The sequence below is a fragment of the Pleurodeles waltl genome, chromosome 1_2 (assembly GCF_031143425.1).
Source record: "Pleurodeles waltl isolate 20211129_DDA chromosome 1_2, aPleWal1.hap1.20221129, whole genome shotgun sequence".
NCBI classification, from domain to species: domain Eukaryota; kingdom Metazoa; phylum Chordata; class Amphibia; order Caudata; family Salamandridae; genus Pleurodeles; species Pleurodeles waltl.
The window spans coordinates 76,340,880-76,360,957 of record NC_090437.1 but is presented as its reverse complement, the minus strand read 5'-3'; the positions used below and the strand labels follow the sequence as shown (position 1 = coordinate 76,360,957).

Genomic DNA, 20,078 nt, shown 5'->3' with positions numbered 1-20,078 from the left:
GCAGGCCACAGCCCATCAAGATGCTTTCTTGAGGATGAGATCACAGCCTGACTGTCCCTGTGAGGCTGAACTAGGGAATAGCCCTCCCTACCCCTGCAGGGAGCCCCTTAGGCTGTGAGGACTGCATCCAACGGTGACGCCCTGCCGTGCAGCCCTTATGGGAGGCTGAGGGAGCAGAGCCAGGGCCCCAGACGATGGAGGCAGAATCGGAGCATCAGACTCCAGAGGCCCGAGAAGTGGGGCCCCATTGTATACTTGTTGAGCGCACATGGTGTGCACATACTGAGTTGAGTGGTGGGGCCATAGTCCTGAGGGTGGCTAGAACGGAGTCCTAGCATCAGCCCTAAGGGCCTGTGAGACGCCGGTAAGTGACTGCTGACGGGTCGGTGAGCAGTCTCCCCCACCTCTTTTACAGCTTTCTTCCCCCTCACACCAAACGGGTCGCTGGGGTGGAGGAGGTGGATCTGGGTGAGGCCCCTGTGAAGAGATTGGGCCTGCCCCTCCCTGGGGTCTGATCCCTGGCGCTGTCCTCTGAGCTTGCTAACTAGGGCATGCGGGTCAGACCCCCATTCTCCTGCGGCTAGGGGTGTGAAGGGTTTGCCAGAGGAGAACCGCAAACAAGAGACTTGTGCGTGCCAGCCAGAAACCATGGGTTGCAACAGGAGGACCACGATCAGGCAAACATGAAAAATACACCAGTCAGATAAGGAGAGCTCGAGGAGGACCAGGGAGAGAATCCAGTTGTCTTTTCCCAAAGGCAAAGATAATACCACAGTCATACTACAGGTCATTCAAGTCAGCACTGGAGGTCAAGATTGGAAAGATGGGGGCAGACGTGTTCATGTTGTGGCAGGATCTCTGTCAGACAATCGACCAGGTGATGGAGGCAGAGGGCTGGATTTTTGAATTGGAGGACAAGATGCAGGGAATCTTTGTGGAGGTATCCCGCCTCTCACAGTCACCTAATAATCTTCAGGAATTGACAGAAGATATATAGTACAGAGCCAGGCACAGCAATCTCCATTTTGTTGGATTCTCTGAAGGGGCGGAGGGTACCTCTCTGGAGACTTTCTTAAAGCAATGTACCCGATCCTGGTTTGTCGAGGCTCCGCTGTCCCCCTGCTTTATCATTGAGAGGGCTCACAGATCACTGGTGCAACAGCTCCCAGGCCAGGGGCACCCCCCAATCTATGATCACCAGAATCCTCAACTATAAGGACAGGAATGTGATCTTAGGGATGTGAGGGAGAGGTTTTTATAGGCATTTGCTGAAAAAAAGTACCAACAACAGACTGAAAGGGGGGGGGGAGTGAGGGAAAAGAGAAAGGGGGGAGAGGAGACAAAGAGGGACATTCAGGGAGCTGCCAAGGGTACATAAGTTTGATCAAGTAGACACAGACCATAAACCACTGATAACAGTTGGCAGGAGTGCTAGATTCACCATCGGCTTAAACTGACTACACCTGGATTAGAAGGATACAAAGGGAAAAATTGCAAAGATCCATTGTGAGGCATGCATATAAACTGCAAAAAGGAACCTTGGAGAACAGGCACTGTTAGATATGTAAAGGCACAGTATGAAACAACAAACATAATGAGGCAATCTAAACGCACTCGTCTCCAGCAGATTGCGCATCATCCCTGACAGTAATCAATGTAGGTGAGTTAGAGTCTCTGCTTCGAAGATAAGTGTCTAAAGGCTCTCATATGTCTCTAGGATAGGGGCGCAGTGGCATGAGCTCCCAAAAGTTTGATAGTTGTTCTTGACAGTATAATATCTCATTGAACCATGCCTTGGAGGACAGGGTGAGTTACCTGCCCCAATGCATGGCACCCTGCGTTTAAGCAGCAAGAGGAGCATGGCACTGAGGTAACAACATAGATCGGGTACATCTTTAACGTAGCTCAAGAGGCCTATCAGAGGGGTAAAAGAAGGTGAGTGACTGGTGAACTCTCGGATAAAGGCAAAATCCTTCATCCAAAGGCCGACACCCCATGGGCACTGCTATGCGGGGTGTATGAAGGAAGCGGAGGGGAAACTGCATCGCCAACAGGACCTCTGTCAGTGTCCCTCCCACAGAGGTCTGAAGATGTGGTATGGACAGGTGCTCAAAACTGGAAGATACTATCTATACCGTACAAAGGTGTTCCTGCAAATATTACAAAGTTTGGAGCAAATGGTGGCCCTTTATGGTTTGGAGGGCGCAGGCGCTCCCATGTAGGGGCATGAGTTGTACTATTATGTGTGTGGTATGGGTCATGGCCATAAGAAGCTATGGAATGCTATGCAACATTCTGTCTAAAACGTGCTTGCTCGTTGAGTTTGTTTGTTGCTTTGAAAACCAATAAAAAAAAATATTTAAAAAACTGCTTCTGGTCTAGAACACTTATCTATCTTTAAATCCTGCGATAACACTTAGACAATAGATGCATTAAACACCTACCTTCAAAGGTTCAAGATTAATATAAAAATTTGGATGTGTATATGATGATATGTTTATCAAACCAGAATTAAATAAGCATTGACAAAACCTACAGGTCCCCGCTTCAAAAGGCTGAGATACTTTAGTTGTCAGTGCTTTCTGGCATTGCCATGCAAACATGTGTGAAGATGAACACACAAGTATTGCTGACAATCTTAAAATCATTTTTCTATTGAAGATGGCGGCAGACGTGCATGCATGTGTCATAGCGTGCACATTCATGATGGCCATCATTTTTTTTATTTACCATTCTGACATGGTGTACAGCCATATTAGAAGAGTAAATCTGTAAATAAAGATGCTCAATGTTGGAAAATGGGTTATTGGTAAGGGCAGGTAGGTACGTACACTTAGCAATAGGCCACTAACCTCCACTAAGGTCCAGTTAGGTCTCAGTAAATTAAACCCAGCTTAACCCTTGGTAGCTTGGCAACGAACGTCAAGGCTTAACTTAGGAGACAGAGTGTAAAGCATTCAAATATCACAAAACAGTAATTAAATAAAACACAGGAAACAGTTTAAAAATCCAAAACCAATTTATAAAAATAGATTAAAATTTTTATCTTTAAAATGACACAAAAACGAATAGAATCGGATAAGGAGAACTGGAGATATGAATTTTTAAAGAATTAGTATTTTTTAGCGCCTAGAAACAAAAAAGCGTCAATCGGGTCATCTGGTTGCACCTTGACCAGGGCAAAGTCAAAGTTTAAAGCCGACCGCGATGGAGCCCTGCTCGGCTACAGGCCGCGGTTAAAAATTTACCTTCCCACTTAGTCTCTTTTTCGAAGATTTTCTTCAGCGGGACGAACCTGCCAGTCCAATCCGACTTCCTGGAGCCCTTCTCCGGATAAGCGATGCGGGAAACCTCGGTGGAGATTTTTACCTTCGGACTTAGTTCTTTTTTCGAGGTGAAAATCCTTCGACCGGGGTAAACCTGGATCTTGATCCGACGTCCTGGAGCCCTCCTCGGATACGCTGGCTGGGAGGTCCTGGTCAACTTTTTACCTTCGGACTTAGTCTCTTTTTCGGAGATTTTCTTTACCGGGACGAACCAGCAAAGCAGTCCGGGTCGCTATTGAGGCAAGCCGGCTAGAGTTGCTGCGGCGGGTCGGTCCCTCTATGGAGCTTTTTTACAAAAGTTCTCCAAACTTCTGGGGCTTCTCCCAGATGTCCTTTTAAGGTTCTTTTGAGGTCCACAGCTCACCCCAAGGGTCCAGAAGTTCTGAGATGGTCCTTGGGGGGTGCGGACTACAACTCCCAGAATGCACCTGGTGCAAACTCCTTTTTGGCCACTAGACAGTGGCCAGCTGGTTGATTTCTTCAGGAGTTGGTGCAGATGACTCTGGATAGCAATTTTTCACCTGTAGCAAACAGGGAGTCCCTCCTTGAACCAGTTGAAGCCAGGCAAAGTCCTTCTTGTGGTGAAGCCCAAGTGTGCAGCTGGTGCAGTCCTTCTGAGTGCAGGTTTCAGGTGCAGGCCAGGGGTCCAGCAGGGCAGTCCTTCTTCTCCTTTGGTTCTTCCTTGTTGGAATCTGATGGGGATATGAGGTTTGGGTGCAGGTCTGCCAGTTTTATCCTTGCTCCTGGGTGAAAAACAGGGGGGTCCTGATTCTCCAATCAGGTGCAGGGTCCTTCCCCCTGTGATGACCACTTCCTGGAAGTGTGGCAAAAAACAATTCCAGGAGGCAACATTCTTCAAAAATCCATCATGGCTGAATCTGATTTTTGGAGGTTACATGTGGCTGAGCCCACCCACTGGTGTGGCTAAAAATCAAACACACCCCTCTCCTGCCCTCTCCTAATCTAATCAAGGGGGCACCTAGTTGTCTGGGGTTGCAGGATGTGGGGGTGTTGCTGGTTGCTCCAAATGTCCTTCTCTGCCTTTGAAGACCAGTTTGGCAGCCCTCCCCCTTCCCGCCTCACCATCTGCTGAGGGGAGATTCCCTCCCACAGTCACATTCCTTTGTGTGAAGCCAGGCCACTTCACACCTCATCAAGGCAGCCTGGCCAATCAGAGCACAGCAGCAAAAACAATGCAGGGCTGAAACTGGCAACTTTTCAGGTAAAGCTTAAAACTCTTTACCTGAACAAGTTATATTAAATCCAACAACTGGAAGTTGTGGGATTTATTGTAACAATTAATTTGATACCAAACTCTTGGTATCCATCATTTAAGGGGACTTTAAAATTTAAAATAAAGTCTCCCAATTCTAGCCTATGAAGGCCATTTACTACAATGAGGGAAAACGAATTTGGCTGTTTTTACCTCACCAGGGCTTATAAAACTATTTTTATAAGGTCCCTGCTTATAGTTACATGGCACCTAGCCCTAGGAGCACATAGGGCATGCCTTAGGGGTGACATATGTAAAAATAAGGTAGTTTAAGACTTTAGAACTACTTTTAATTCCAAAGTCGAATTTGCATAGAACTTTAATTTAAAATCAGCCAGCAAGGCAGGCCTGCCTTTAAAATGACACTGGGCACCTCAGCAGTGCGCCTATGGGTGCACTACCTATGCTGTGGTCCCTAAAACTTCATGCCCTACCATATACTAGGGACTTGTAGGTAGGTTAACTTAGCCAATTATAATTAGCCTAATTTGCATATTTTGCAGCTTTTACACAGAGCACAGGCCCTGGGACTGGTTAGCAGTACCCAGGGCACCATCAGAGCCAGGAAAACACCAGCAAAAAGTGAAAAATGGGGGCAAAAAGTTAGGGGGCCTCTGCAATCAACCCTGTTTTCTCACACTCAAAAAGTGAAAAATGAGTGTATGCAAAACTCAAAGCAGGAGAAGAGTGGCCGGGAAGCACTTTGGGGTGCCCAGGCCCTTATATATATAAACAAATAAATAAAAAGTAACATGGGAATGGTATGTCAAAGCAGTAAGAGCAGACAATTGAGAAAGGCAAACAAATCCAAACATGAGCAAGGGATTGACATTAAGCCCATTCAAACTATAGGTGTGAATTAAAGAAAAAAAATAAGCCTTGACAATAGACAACTAAAATGTAGCTGAGACATAAAAAGAAAAAGCAAAAGTCTAGCAGTCTTCTCTTCCGTTATTCAAATATTTACACTTAAAAGAAAATATTGTAAGCTCTTACTTATTTTCCACTTTTGCAGCATATGGTCTGTTTTTTTCCAGAGGGATAGGGCGCTCTTCAGCCGTGCTGTAATGAAGAATCATGTCTTCCGTGAGAACTTCAAGTTTATGCATCTCTTGCCAAGGTTGGATAACAAAATGATTAGGATGGCAGGCCACAGGAACATACACATCCATCTGCTCTCCAGGCTTGGGCAGGGGTAACAGTGGTGGCAGATCCAAAGCATTCAGAACAAAGCTGTTATCTAAGACTGGCTGCTTTTTAAGATTTGTGAGCTCTTGCCGAGGTTCTATATTTGCCAATGCTGGTCCATGACTGGCATCACCCTTAGCTTTAATGAGTCCAGGCCCAGTCTGATGAACACTCAAGAACACATCAGTCTGGTGCTTCCACAAATTTGCCTTTGTAATCCGGTGGTTAATGCTGCAATTGGGGTGAAGTAGGTCCTTTGGTGTGAACAAATATACATGTGCTATTCCTCCCACAGCATCAACTTTCACAACCTTTTCAGAGAGAAAATAAAACAAGCTTAACTGGAAAAATAGAATGCACTACAAAAAGCATTTCCTATGTTTCACAGAAATAATTTTGCAGTCAACCTATAACGTGACAACTTTTTGGTTAAAAAGAAAATAAGCCTTATTCTAATCTCTCGTGTCCATAGATATTTACAGAAGGCACTGATAAACTGATTTCTTCTTTCACTACTTGCCACATCTTTAATCTTTAGATAAATGAAAAATTCACCCAGAGAGGTCAATGAAGTGATGAGAGGACCATCAGGCAAAAACCATGGCAAAATGCAGCAACTGTTCAAAAATGACAATATTCCCTAAGAGCACGTCCTCTCTGGGAAAATGTGTTCAAATTTTCCAATTATGTTGTACTCAAAGAATGCAGGGTGTCCAGCAGAGGTCACAAATGTGAACCAATAGGCTGTTTCTCTACAACTCAAGTGGAGACTTTCAACACTGCTGTTATCTAGTATGGGATAGCTTATAGTTATTATTCAAGCAGTCATAAAGTAGGAACCTTGTATGTGCTTATCTCAGACCTTCGGTCCCAGCACTGGGTGAAGGTCCTGGGCTAAATCAACCTAACTTTTTTTTTTTTTTTTTTCTTTTTCTCTCTCTCTCGTAACAAAGAGAGTTTTGGTTTGTGATAACCTCCATAATGTGGTTATTCAGAACAAACTCTCTGTATCTGGAAAACGTTGAGAATATGGAAAGAGGATTTGGCTATTTTCCTGAGGGTAAGGAAAGTAAGAGGTGTATTTTGCTGTGCAAAGGACTAGACTCAAGAATTCCACAATAGCACATGGTCATCAATAACCCAATCACTCTATTTTATGAAGAAAGCTGAAAACTGAATAAAGTAAATTCAGTCATTTTGGTAGTGATTTTGGGGCTATCTTTTGCAAAGGTTTAATCCAGATATTAATGTAAAAAAAAACATGCAATCATTTGAAAACATAACAGGTTTGTGAAACAGTGGCTGGTATTCAGAAACAGAAAGTACCTCATTCCGAAGTGTGTTGTTGAATTTCTATTACATGTGTTTTTTACCCACAACAGACAGACAATGTTCGTCACCAGGACAATATTTGAAGGGAAGATATATCAGCATGCTCGATTTAAACTGCTCTACAGCCTCCTGTTCAAGGTTTTTACTGAAGAACAGATATTTTAAAGATAACCAATGTCATTTGAGTGTGCAAACTAACTTACAAAGCACAACGAATGGAAAATAGCATACACACTAGATATGTCACAGAACATATATGGTTTCTGAAATAGGTCACCACTTAAGCAACAGCCTCTAAAAAAGAGTCGACAAGGGAGACCTGACAGTGCTGAGACCTTAAACAGAGCATGTAGGTGCTCTATTGGCGATTGTAGGATTGGTGAACAATTTACCTACCTTCAGTAACGTCTTATCTTGTAGAGATTATCTAGCTACAGATTCCTTACCTCAAAATTATTCCTAGGCATCAAACTGGATCTGGAATGTTTTTTCCTGAGCAGTATCCCTCTGCGCTGGCAGGTGGAATCGTCTGAGATGGAAACAACGTGCATGGTGCCTTTATAGGCACCACACCTTAGTTTCTTTATGCCACTTTCCACACCAGAAGCACAGAGCCACGATGAGTACCCATGGAGGGCAGCTGAAGGTCCAGGATCTCGGCCACCCTTCTCACCACCATAGCAAATGAGGCTCCCTTCTCGGTAGCCACGGTAGAAGGTAAGGCTAAGCCAGTATCTGGGGAGGTGTCCAGACCACTGCATACACAAGATCTGTTGTCCCCACTGGGGCCTAGGGGTCCAGTGGCCTCTCCCAATCTCCTGCAAGTCCTAGCCCCTAATAATAGGTCTCAGGCTCCAGCCTGGATGGAATAGCTCCAGTTGGCGCAAAAGTTGAACAACACCCATCAGCTCCTTGTTGCAGTCGAGAAAAAGAATGCAGGATGTCGCTTTTGGAGTGCGCCGTGGGTGTCGGCAGTGGGGCTGGCACCAGGTGGTTCAATCGCCATTGGTTTGGATACATTAATTCGAGGGGCCGACTGGCCCAGGGGGGAAACCCGTAGGTGGAAAACCAGTAGGGGCCCCTCCCAAAACCACGGGGAACGAGGGTGCACCAGCAAAGACAGGCCACTTAATTATGAGGTGAATGGGCTCATGAAACTCATGGAGTTGAGCAGGGGTCACCCCAGGAAACTCAGGGAGGTGCTTCTAGTTCTTTTTCTTTTTTTTGGGACTTACCTGAATGCTTGGAAGATTTCAACTGTGAAGAAGATCAATGGCCCCGCAACCGATACCGGGTACTTTCCTCTCAACCAGGATCAAGACCATCGGAAGTCGCATGAAAAGGAGCTTGAGGGACCGCTCTCAAGGCCTTGGGGTGCATGGAACGACTATCAATGCCTGTCATGACGTTGTAGTCTTGCTCAGTACATAAGAGGCAGACAATGTGTGGACCTATCACCGACGTTTGTCGGTGACGGGCACCACAGGGCTTAATACCAGTCGTCTTTGTGGACATCCCTGTCACACTAGGAGACAATGTCTCAAAAAACATGGCGATAAAAGGTCCGACAAAAAGTGACTGGGGGTAGCGCTTCTCTGGATCTGCACTGACTGGTGCTGAAAGAAAAGAAATGACGTCAGCGTGCACGGGTGGCACCTATGTATGCACTGTGCATGTCACTTCCAGTGCAGATGCCACGTAGAGCCGAACTACACTACCTACTGGCCGGCAGTAGTACTGCTCACAAAAAATAAATTCAGCTCCAGTCTGACATCTAAGAATAAGTCCAAGGAAAGGAATCTGTGGCTAGAAGTCTCTATCAGATAGATGAAAATAGACATGCAAGAAATCAAGGGACAACTGCCCATCTTCCACATTGTGAGGCAGCAGACCCTAGTTTAAGGACAGGATTTTGAACTTGGCCTACTGAATGAAAAGATTCAACAGGTGAGGGTCAATGAGGGGCCTTACGTCTCTGTCCTTCTTGGGGATTAGGAAGACAGGGAGTACATTTCTGTGCCCCTTTGTTCAGCCGGGCAACAATTTCTGCCTCCAAAGTTGGCAGAGATTAACTTCTGGTGGAAGAAGGGCAGTCCGGAAGGAGAGGACAAGAAGGGTAGGTCATATTTCTTGCGAATAAGCTGAATGACCAAGTGATCTGTCCTTATTGTTTAGCAATTGGTGGAGAAATGAGTGAAGACTGGCACTGCGGGGACTGTTGCTCCCTTCAAGTAGCCTAAAATGTTTCTGTAATACTGATGATATCACTTCACCCGAGACACCTGGCCCAGTGAGGATATAGTGGCTCTGCTGTTTAAGTGCTTCAGAACAACTTCTAACCATAAAATGGAATGCCCAAGAGGGTTGCTCAGACAGCCCCAACAATGCAAAGCAATACATCTAAAAAGACGTCCACAAGTAAATCATGGCAACCGGTGCAATTTAAGCTTCACTTCTGAATCTGCTTGGAAGCATCCAAACCTTCAGGGACCAGCTCCCAGAAAGGTTTCTAATTTTGCCAGGTAATCTGATTAACAAATTATTTACCGTCAATATCTATCTTTCTGGTAAAGAATCTTCAACCACGTATTTCTCACCTTTTGAATATTCCCCAGGCGTTAGACTGAATCCAAAGATTTTCATCAGTACCCCCATGTCTGCTGACAGGAGGAGACAACATTATTCTGCACTGGACTGGACGTTCACCGACCTATACAGACTTCACCCATGATCACTCACCTTAGTTGCTCTCTGACTCGCCCACGCACATAGACATGGAGCCAAATCAAATAAATCACGACCAGTGTGCAGATCTCTAAGATGGAACCTTATTAGGTTACAGAGCCTGGCTACAGAGCCTGGCTCAGAATGGAGAGGCAGAAGGGTTAGGGAGGAATCTGTGGTAATATAAAGTCTCTACTATAAAGAGTTATTGAAGGTAAGTAACCTGCTCTTCTGATAGAGACTTCCAACTGCAGTAACGAGAGGGCTCAGGTGACTGTAGCACCACTTGAGCCTGTTGGCAGTGTTATAAGACCCCACCATAGCCATGGAAAGGAACATAATTATTGAAGCAGCTGAGGAGCAGAGAGGCCCAGAGTGCCCTGTGGTCCTACTATCTTTGAAGTGCTTTAGAGCAAAGTCTGCTTTGACCTAAAAACATACAGGATTTAACAAATGGCGTGTCCAAAAGGCTAGCCTGGATGTCTCCTGAATACCTGATGGACCGCATCAAGGCATGCCTGTGAAGGGCCACCATAGTGCCGACAACTCTTCCCAGAAGAAAAGTGGTATCGATCCCATAGAAAATTGTGAAATTAGTGGCATCACAAACGCCATGAATGGACTGAGAAATGATAACATGGGCTTCTTCTGAGACCATGGGAAATACCTGGGCTTTTGAAACCCACAAGGCTAGGAGGCAGCTAGCATTAACAGGGCAAATGGCCAGGTTTGTCTAGGAAAATATCTTTTTACCAAAATGTTCTATCCTCTTAGATTCCCAGACAGGAGGAGTACTGGGAAACTAGTTTGGATTTATCTTATCAGTCAAAGCCTGTACCACAAGGCTCTTGGTTGTAAGGTGTTGAGTGAGAAATTCAGGGTCACCTGGAGGACAGAGGTGACACCTGACGATCTGCTGAATGACATGTGGGCCTGTGCAGGGTTTGGCAGAGGTCCCCTAAAGCGTGTCAGTTAGAGACTCATATTACAAACATTTGAAAGTACCAAACGGACCCTAGAGACCTGAATAAGAGAGGTTGGTTTTGACTTGATAGCTTTCACCTTCTGGGCTTTTAAAAGGGGGCCAATGGCTACCGGCCAGAGCACTTCTTTCTCCAATACTTTTAGACATAGGTTACAGCTGAAGACCTCATCTCGCTTCATTACAGATGGACCTTCACTGCAAGGCCACTAGTCAGGGCCCTATGTTGTACTAATGTAGCCAGGATCCCTACCCACAAAAACACTTCTCTTCAGGAAGCCCATAGCCATGGCCAGCTCTTGTATGACTCCGGGAGAATCATGATCTTCCTGAACTATGCGCCAAGGCAGTTCAGCAACAATGTACATCATTTCAAGGGGTTAAATAGAAACACTGTGCAATGCAATTGGACCTTTGTCTCCCATACCCTGATAAACTAAAGGTTCTCTGAAGTTTAAATTCTCCTTTTTTTGATACCACTGAGTCAACTAATAATTGGGTGACTGAATACAGTACTCTGAGGACACCTGGCTCTGTGGTGAGCTGACCATTTACTGATTATGCGCTGCTCTCACTAAAACACATGGAGCAAAGACGTGGATTTGGCTGACTACCCAAAAGGAAATCAGAAGTAGTGGAAACTGAACTTGGCTCCTGCATGGAAAATGGATCAAAAGATATACAGCCAAAGAGCCAGTAAGGAGTCTCTGAAAGGGTTAGGACACAGTTTCTGTGGCTTAAACAGTCCTGCTCTCAACGAGGGGTGTCTGCTCTTACATTTCGCTAGGTGCTAACTCACGTCTACCTGCACAATAATCTTGTAACAGGTATATTGTACCCTAATCCTGGGACTAGCTGATGATATGATGGCTGAAGTATTAGACTAATGAACTGGCTATATAGGCACATATGTAAGACTATTTTTGCCTAGTGAAGCTAGGGGGCAAGAGCTGGTGCTGTTTACTTGAACTCTCCAAGGGCAGGACCGCACCTTCCCTCAACTTTGCTCATTCTGTAAGCATGCATTCTTTGGTTGGGGACACTGCTGGGTGTTCCGGAAGCATGGCTCTCTGAAGCACCTCTGCCCTGTTGGTGGGCTCTACACATGCTCCGTTAGACAAGTGCTTCATGTTCTGGAAGTATAAGGTGGGGGGGCTGAGTTTGATCTTAAGTTATTTCTAACAATCGCTCTCTTAAAGATGTCCTTTCTACACATGGCACTTCCAGGATCAACTATACTTCCAATATATGTAACTTTAACCATTCTCCACAGTCCATGATACTTTGAGCGATGATGGACCCAATTGGAACCTCCAGTTATGACCACTTTCACATAGTCTCATGGAACGTCAATGGCCTCCTGAATACATTCAAACAAAGCACCATTGTAAAGTCTGCTAAACGATAAGAGGCAGACATTCTCCTACTTCAGGAAACTCACTTGCTGGGTACTAAATGCCCCTTTCTGTCACAATATGGCTATAACACATTTCCATACAGAACTCACTAGAGGGTCAAGGGGAGAAGTATTTGTGCTTCATAATAATCCTTTGTGCATACTAAAACAAGGCGTGCCTCCTAGGGTCGCAACTTGGACAATTAGGGCACATTACAAGGCGCCCCCTTCTGCATGGCTAACGTCTATGCCCCACCCTCCTATTTCTTTCTAGAACAAGTTGGTGGCATGTTACTGGAACTTCCTGTGGTGGGTGAGGATTTTAGCATCATGGCTGATACCATATTGAATAAATCGAAAGCCCAGAACAGCACTCTACAGAGTCCGTTCCTTCTAATGTAATTTACAACAGCCACGGGTCTGCATGACACACATTGCAGGTAACATGATCATAAGTAAACATGCTACTCCAGCCCTCTTACTTTAGGCTAGGCTACTATCTGATCCCCTGGCACAAACTGGGGAATGCAGCACGCATGCAGGCCCAAGCCCTCTCCATCAGATCCTAGTTAAAATAACACTGAGCAGCACAAAGAGGAATACCACAGAGAAATGGAGGCTCTGTGGTGGCTGGCTTACCAAGGGTTCAGATTGTATATTTGGAATGAAACCACAGGCTTTTTTGCACAAAATGTTGGGTCTGTGAGCTTCCACAGGGTGGGGTGGGAAGCTTTTGAAGCACCATAGTGGGAAGCAATAGAGCCCCTTCACAAGAGAGAACATGGGTGAAGGCCACACCACTACAACATCAAGTCTCTCCCGATCACACACTGAAATACAATACTGACCACCACAAATGTAGACTTTTACAATTATTATTAGATGAGTAGAAGGCGGCATGGTTGTCTACACAATGCAGTATATATTAATGGGGTAACAAAATCTCAAAACAATTATATTGGCTCTGTAGGCTGAAAGAGCTACCTAGACATATTTGTGCAGTCAGACATGCTAGTGGACAAACAGGGGTGGGCCTCCAGCTGATCCGGGAATTCAAGACCTACTACACTTGCCTGTGTGCTAGACGTAGCTTCCCTGACCCCTTGTTCATGACTGAACCTATCTGTGACAAACTTCCATTTCAAAATATGCCGTGCCCAGCAAGAAACATACAGTGGAAGAACTAGCAGAATCACTCGCATAGCTTCATGAGGGGAGGACTCCTGACCCCATCTGACTATAGGTATACCTTTTCAAGCTCACCCCACCCACACACTATTCATACACTGAAGGTTGTGTTGGATGATGCACTAATAGATCGGCTCCTACCACATGATCTCCAGTCAGCAGATAATAAGAACCTTGGCCCCACCGGACCACTGTGGCTCATACTGGTATATATTGTTAACTAATACTGAGTTGGAACTCATCGCAAAGGTCTTGATGATCCATCTGGGCACAGTGATTGAATCAGTGCAGACTTATTCCCAGGAGATCTACCAGACACAATATTTGTCGACTCCATAATGAGCTCGCTCTTGTAGATAATTTGAGAGGTCCCTTGTCTTTTTTGATGGCAAATTTAGAAAAAGCTTTTGACTCTGTAGCATGGGACTATCTTTTTACTCTCCTGCAAAAGACTAACTTTGGAGACATGTTTCTTAGATATTTGCGGTTGCTTGACAGAGCTGTGGGCAAGGATCTGGTTGGGTCTGGAGGTCTCTGAAAGTTTCCCTGTTTACAGGGATACAAGGCAAGGGTGCCCTCTATTCCCTCTGTTATTTGTCCAAGCCATCAAGACTCCTGCTAAGGGGATGCATGGTACGGATGCTCAGGCGCAGGTCTTTGACTGATATCAAGAAATAGTTGACGGGGTTTCACTTTATGCAGATGATCGTCTCATGTTCCTAATGCCCTAGAGGAACTCACTTCCAGGGTCCTACAAATCTTTTACATCTTTGAGGAGTTTACCGGCTTCAGGATCAGCCCTCATAAGTCATTGCCATACCCTCTAAGTGCAGGGCCAGGCAATTTGCATCAGGCTTCCTCATTACAAACCTTCTAGGGAGGCTTTACTTATTTAGGGATTTTTATCATTAATGATGAAATTAAGGCATGGAATAGAAATATACTAGGATCTCCGAATTATAAAGAGATGACTCCTTTTGGTCCCCGCTCCCCTTATCCCTAAGGAGCAACAGCCACTTTTTAAATTGTGTTGCTACTAATGCTACTTTGCCAGCTCTAAAATTACCCATTTAGAGTCCCAAATAGCTTTTTTTTAAATATATTTCACATTGTTGCTTAGGGGCTTTCTTTGGAAAGCAATTTCCAAATGTTACAAGTCCCCATTTGACAGTGCCATTGGAGCAGCTGATGTCCATTCATATTATAAAGCGCTGACCCTGTTAATACTGAATGAATGGTTATTCTCTTCATAATCTGACCTTCATTTCCCTACTGAGCTGTAGGTACTTGGGGAAGTACATTTTTCACCACATATGACAAAACTTGTGGTACAGATCTGGCACACGATTCTTAGAGATCTGGGGTAGTACAATAAACTGACCATGACCACTCCACTTTGGTAAGGGACAATGGTTAGTGAAACTGTTGCCTGTGACTGGTGTTGATGGTGGGACAATACTGGAATCTTCACATTGGGAGATATGGTTGCTAAAACACATATGGTACCATCTCTCTACCTACAGACATCATGCACTCTTCAAAACACCAATTCTTCCACTATTTATAAGTTCTGGCATGCTCTTTATAAACACATCACAGACTTGACCGACCTCAGTGAATTAATTCTTTCAAGAGACAGCTTCTCATGGGAGAAAAGGGCCAAAAACAAATGTTGCGGGATACTGCTCCTTGGTGATCAACATCCCCCACATCTTGGATTTTTGGAAGGCTGTTTGGATGAGCGACTTAGGCGATCTGTCAGGCGAGGATTGGACTGAGGCAAGAATGGCCCCTAGGTTGGTCGAGGGAGGCACACAATATACGATAATACAACTGAAATACCATCACAGGTGTATATAACTTGTCAATCTCTGGCACTTTGGCAGAATCTCTTACCTGACTGTCTTAGTTGAAGGAATGATTTGGTGAATTTCCTTCATTCACTGTGATCCTGTACGGTGGTACAGCATTTCTGAAGTGGGGTACTGGCTACTTTGGGGGAGATTCTGGGATGGTCCTTGTGCCCAGACCCATACATACTCTATTACATGTTGTGGCAGAAACAGACTTTAACAGATATAAAGCCGAAATTTTAGAGCTAGGACTACTGACTGCCAAAGCGTGACATTGCTAGGGAGAGAAAGAACATCTCCCTCCTCTTCTGTGAAGATCTGGTTGAAAAGACTGGATCATCGTATCACTTTAGAACTTGCAGTGTATGAATCCTGCAGTTGCCCACGTAAACATGCCTGAATTTGTGGAGACTGACAAAACATACAGAGGTATTATCACTACACCAACTAGCACTACAGGATGTAAGTTGGAAGTATCACAAGCAGTTTCTGCCAACTACTGTCAAATGTGTAATAATTTGACATGTGTCCATGTAATAAATGGTTGCATGGACATGGGGAAAAGATGTGCCTAATCAAGCGACTGGCATGTACTCTTCTATACTTCCTTCTCTTTACAATATCAATGCATGTTTATCAAATGTTTTTAAAAAGTGTATGAATGGCATTCTGCGATCTCAAGGCCATTTTTCTAAAAGAGCATTTCGATGTAGTTAATCTATCAACAACATTCACACTTTATGAAATAAGGATTGAAAATAACATTTATTTATAGTACTGTGTTTTTCCCATTTCACTTAATGTTGTCTGAGCTTGTAGTACCTTGATGCTACACTCTGAGCAATTTAGTACAGTATCTCTCAGCCACAGAATTGCATCCGGTGTAAACATGCTTATAGATGATGGGAGGTCTGCCAGACAGCACTTTAAAACCTGCATGAAACAGAGTAAAACAACATAAGACAACTTATTTTGTTGCAAGAATTGTTAATGAAATAATGTGATGTAACAGACAGAAAAGTAATAGTATCTTCTAGAGAATATGCAGTGCAAAAACGGTAAAGGGCAGGCCTAACCTATATCCAGTGTTGGCCCCAAATAATATTGCCTAATTTTAAAAGACACTCTAGCATCTATATTTGGTATTTTCATAAAAGGTGCATTACAAAATATTCTTTGTGATAGTTAAATGCCTCATATATTCATAACAGATGACGCCTTCATGAATTATGCAACAGAACACTTAATATAATTAGTTACTGTACCTGACGGACGACTGAATGAGAGTAGGAGCTAATTCCCATTTCAAAAACTCTTTCATATTTTTAAAGTTTTAGGAAATGTTTTGTAAGATGAATCCTGGAAAATGAATTACATTTACTCAAAAGATCACAAACAACCAGAATGGAGATGGGAATAAGGTGTATGTTGCACTTGACATCCACCTATGGTTTTCACATCTAGATTCCTAATATCACTAATCCTCTATACCACTAAAAATGGCAATGCTGCAGGCTAGGTAGTATCATGGTACCTACCTTTTTGGGCTGGGCATTTATTTTTATATTTAGTTCATAATACACAAAATGGGAGGCCCTAGAAAACGTGATATTGTCTAGGGGTGCTTTGGCTGCCTGAATACAGATGTTTTTTCTGTGTTTGAGGAAGGAAAGCACAATATGTTCTAATCTCTTAGTCAAGCAGAATCTGATTATTATATTTTTGTAGTGGCCAACAGTAGGGTATGACTGCATCATTATTGATAAAAACAGAGATTGCTTGGGCGGTACAAGTGGTGGGCGAGGGGCACTGTCAAGTTATTCTGATGTCAGTGTCAGGGTAGAAATGACACCACTAGTGGTTAGACTCTAAAATGACTACAGAACTTACTCTAAGACTATCCTTGAAATCAGATAAAATTTTAGCCAAATAAAGATTGTGCTTTTGATTCCAGTAAGAAGCAATCTGTGCATTCTTTGATGTACTAATGGAACAATGCAAGAAAACATCAGGCACAAAACGTTCTGGTACCTACCACTCTGTGGCATTATAAAAACATTATAATACACGACCCTTGACCTTAGGGTAGGTCGCTCCCCCGCCTCCGCAGCGCCACCAGTGCTTGCCTGCCTCAGTGTTGCCTATTTCTGCCTGTGTGCCCCCGTGACTGCCGCTTCCACTTCTCTCCTTGTTCCCCGAGTGCGTGGCCCCAGAGTGCCCGGTTCCCTTCTTTTATTTTGTACCCCGAGTGCCTGCCTCAGAGACTGCCTGGTTGAATGTAATTCCACCTTTTTTCTGTATCCCCGAGTGCGTGGCCCCCCCCTGTGCGCCCGGTGCCCCTGCTCGTTGTGCTTGTTTTTCTCCACCTTTTTTCGTCCTTTTTCCGCCTTTCTTGTCATCTGCATCGCTTCTTCCCCTGTTTTCTCGTCACCTTTCCAAAGCCGTTTTTCCCTCGTTTTTTCCCGCCGCCCGCCTCCCGCTTTTCCCGCCGTTTCTGCGCTCCTCAAGCGCAATCCCATTGGCTCACCTACCCTCCCGCCTCCCAGCTGACCACTCCTCCCCAGCTACCCCATATATGGCGGCCGCTGCGAGGACCACGCCCATCGCCCGAACCCCTGGTCCCCGCGACCCCCACCCCATCCGCCACCCCCACCTGACCTACGACACCACCACCCTCACCGCCCTCAACCCCGGCCGCACGCCGGGCTGCTACCGCGCTACCCCGAAGCGGACCCACGGATCCTTCACCTGCCGCAACTGCCGCCTTACCTGCCTACGAACACACATCGCACCCGACAAGAACGACTCCCCCGGAAACAACCTCGACTGCATCCTGATCAACACCCGATCCGTCCACAGGCATGCCATCAAACTATGGAACCTCATCGACTCAACAACACCGGACATCGCCTTCCTCACCGAGACCTGGATGAACCCATCCTCGACACCCGACATCGCCATAGCCATCCCCAACGGCTACAAAATCATCCGGAAAGACCGCACCAACCGCACCGGAGGAGGCATCGCCATCGCCATCGCACACAAAAGCTCCATCCGCATCTCGACCCACGTCGACGACTCACTCCCCGACGCCGAACACCTCCACTTCGCGATCCACAGCGACCCCAAGACCACCCTCAGAGGCACCCTCATGTACAGACCACCAGGACCACGCACTAAGTTCAGCGAAGACATCGCAGACTTCGTCAGCCCACACGCACTCCCGTCCACCGACTACATCCTCCTAGGGGACCTCAACTTCCACCTGGAGAACCACACCGACAACAACACCACCGCCTTACTGGACAACCTCGCCAACCTGGGACTGAAACAGCTAGTCAACACCCCCACCCACTACGCCGGACACACGCTCGACCCCATCTTCTCCTCCAGCAAACACATCTCTTTCAGCCACACCACCGAACTCGCCTGGTCGGACCACCGCTGTGTCCACTTCAGCTTCAAGAAGACCACCGTGCACCACCACACCAAGCAACCACCAAGAAGACAGTGGAATCGAACCACAACGGAACAACTCACATCGACCCTCTCTCAGAACCAACCCACCAGCACCACAGACCAAAACGAAGCCGCCAACAACCTCACGAGCTGGATCTCCGACTGCGCCAACCTCCTGGCCCCCCTGAAGACCCAAGCAAACACCAACAACCACAAGAAAAACTCCTGGTTCACCCCGACCTCAAGGACTCCAAAAAAGAATGCTGCACCCTCGAAAAGACTTGGCGCCTCAACCAGACCGAGGAGAACATGTCTGATCTCAAGAACGCCACCCGCCAACACCACCAACGCCTCCGTGCCGCACGAAAATCAGCCTTCCAGAACAGACTAGACAACAACGCCCACAACAGCAAGGAACTATTTGGCATCGTCAAAGAACTCTCCAACCCCGATGCAGAAAACAACTCCATCCCTCCCTCACAGGACCTCTGCGACTCCCTTGCAGCCTTCTTCCACCACAAGATCACCGACATCTACACCAGCTTCACCACAACCAACACGAACCCACCACTGGAACCCGCCACCGACAACACCACCATCCTCACCTGGAACCCAACCACCACCGAGGAAACCACCCACATCATGAACTCCATCCACTCAGGATCACCATCCGACCCCTGCCCGCACCACATCTTCAACAAAGCCGACAACATCATGGCACCCCACCTCCGAGACATCAACGCGTCTTTCACCACCGCCACCTTCCCGGAGAACTGGAAACACGCCGAACTCAACGCCCTCCTAAAGAAACCAACAGCAGACCCCACCGAACTCAAAAACTTCCGGCCCATCTCGCTCCTACCGTTCCCCGCCAAAGTGATTGAGAAAATCGTCAACGCTCAACTCACCACTGCCCTGGAAACCAACGACTCACTCGACCCCTCACAGTTCGGCTTCAGAGCTAACCACAGCACAGAGACCGCCCTCATCGCAGCCACGGACGACATCAGATCCCTGACCGACAAAGGAGAAACCGTGGCCCTCATACTCCTGGACCTCTCTGCAGCCTTCGACACGGTATGCCACCGTACCCTGATACGTCGCCTCAGCAACGCCGGCATCAGAGTCAAGGCCCTGGAATGGATCATCTCCTTCCTCTCCGGAAGAACTCAGAGAGTCCGCCTCCCCCCCTTCAGATCCACAGCCACAGAGATCATCTGCGGCGTCCCCCAAGGATCCTCCCTCAGCCCCACCCTCTTCAACATCTACATGACCCCCCTGGCGAACATCGCACAAAAACACGGACTCGACCTCATATCCTATGCCGACGACACCCAGCTCATCTTATCCCTCACCA

General features: G+C 46.1%; 1 protein-coding gene across 4 annotated transcripts in view; it reads right to left on the bottom strand.

Annotated features, from left to right (window-relative positions):
- Window positions 1-20,078, bottom strand: part of TDRD7 (tudor domain containing 7) — a 779,147-nt gene that overhangs the window by 130,730 nt on the left and 628,339 nt on the right. For all 4 annotated transcript variants that reach the window (XM_069236519.1, XM_069236523.1, XM_069236528.1 and 1 more), the window contains 2 exons: window positions 16,085-16,195; window positions 5,596-6,098 (listed from right to left, as the gene is read on the bottom strand). In XM_069236519.1, coding sequence (XP_069092620.1) covers window positions 5,596-6,098; window positions 16,085-16,195 — 614 coding nt within the window. The remainder of the gene's footprint in view (window positions 1-5,595; window positions 6,099-16,084; window positions 16,196-20,078) is intronic.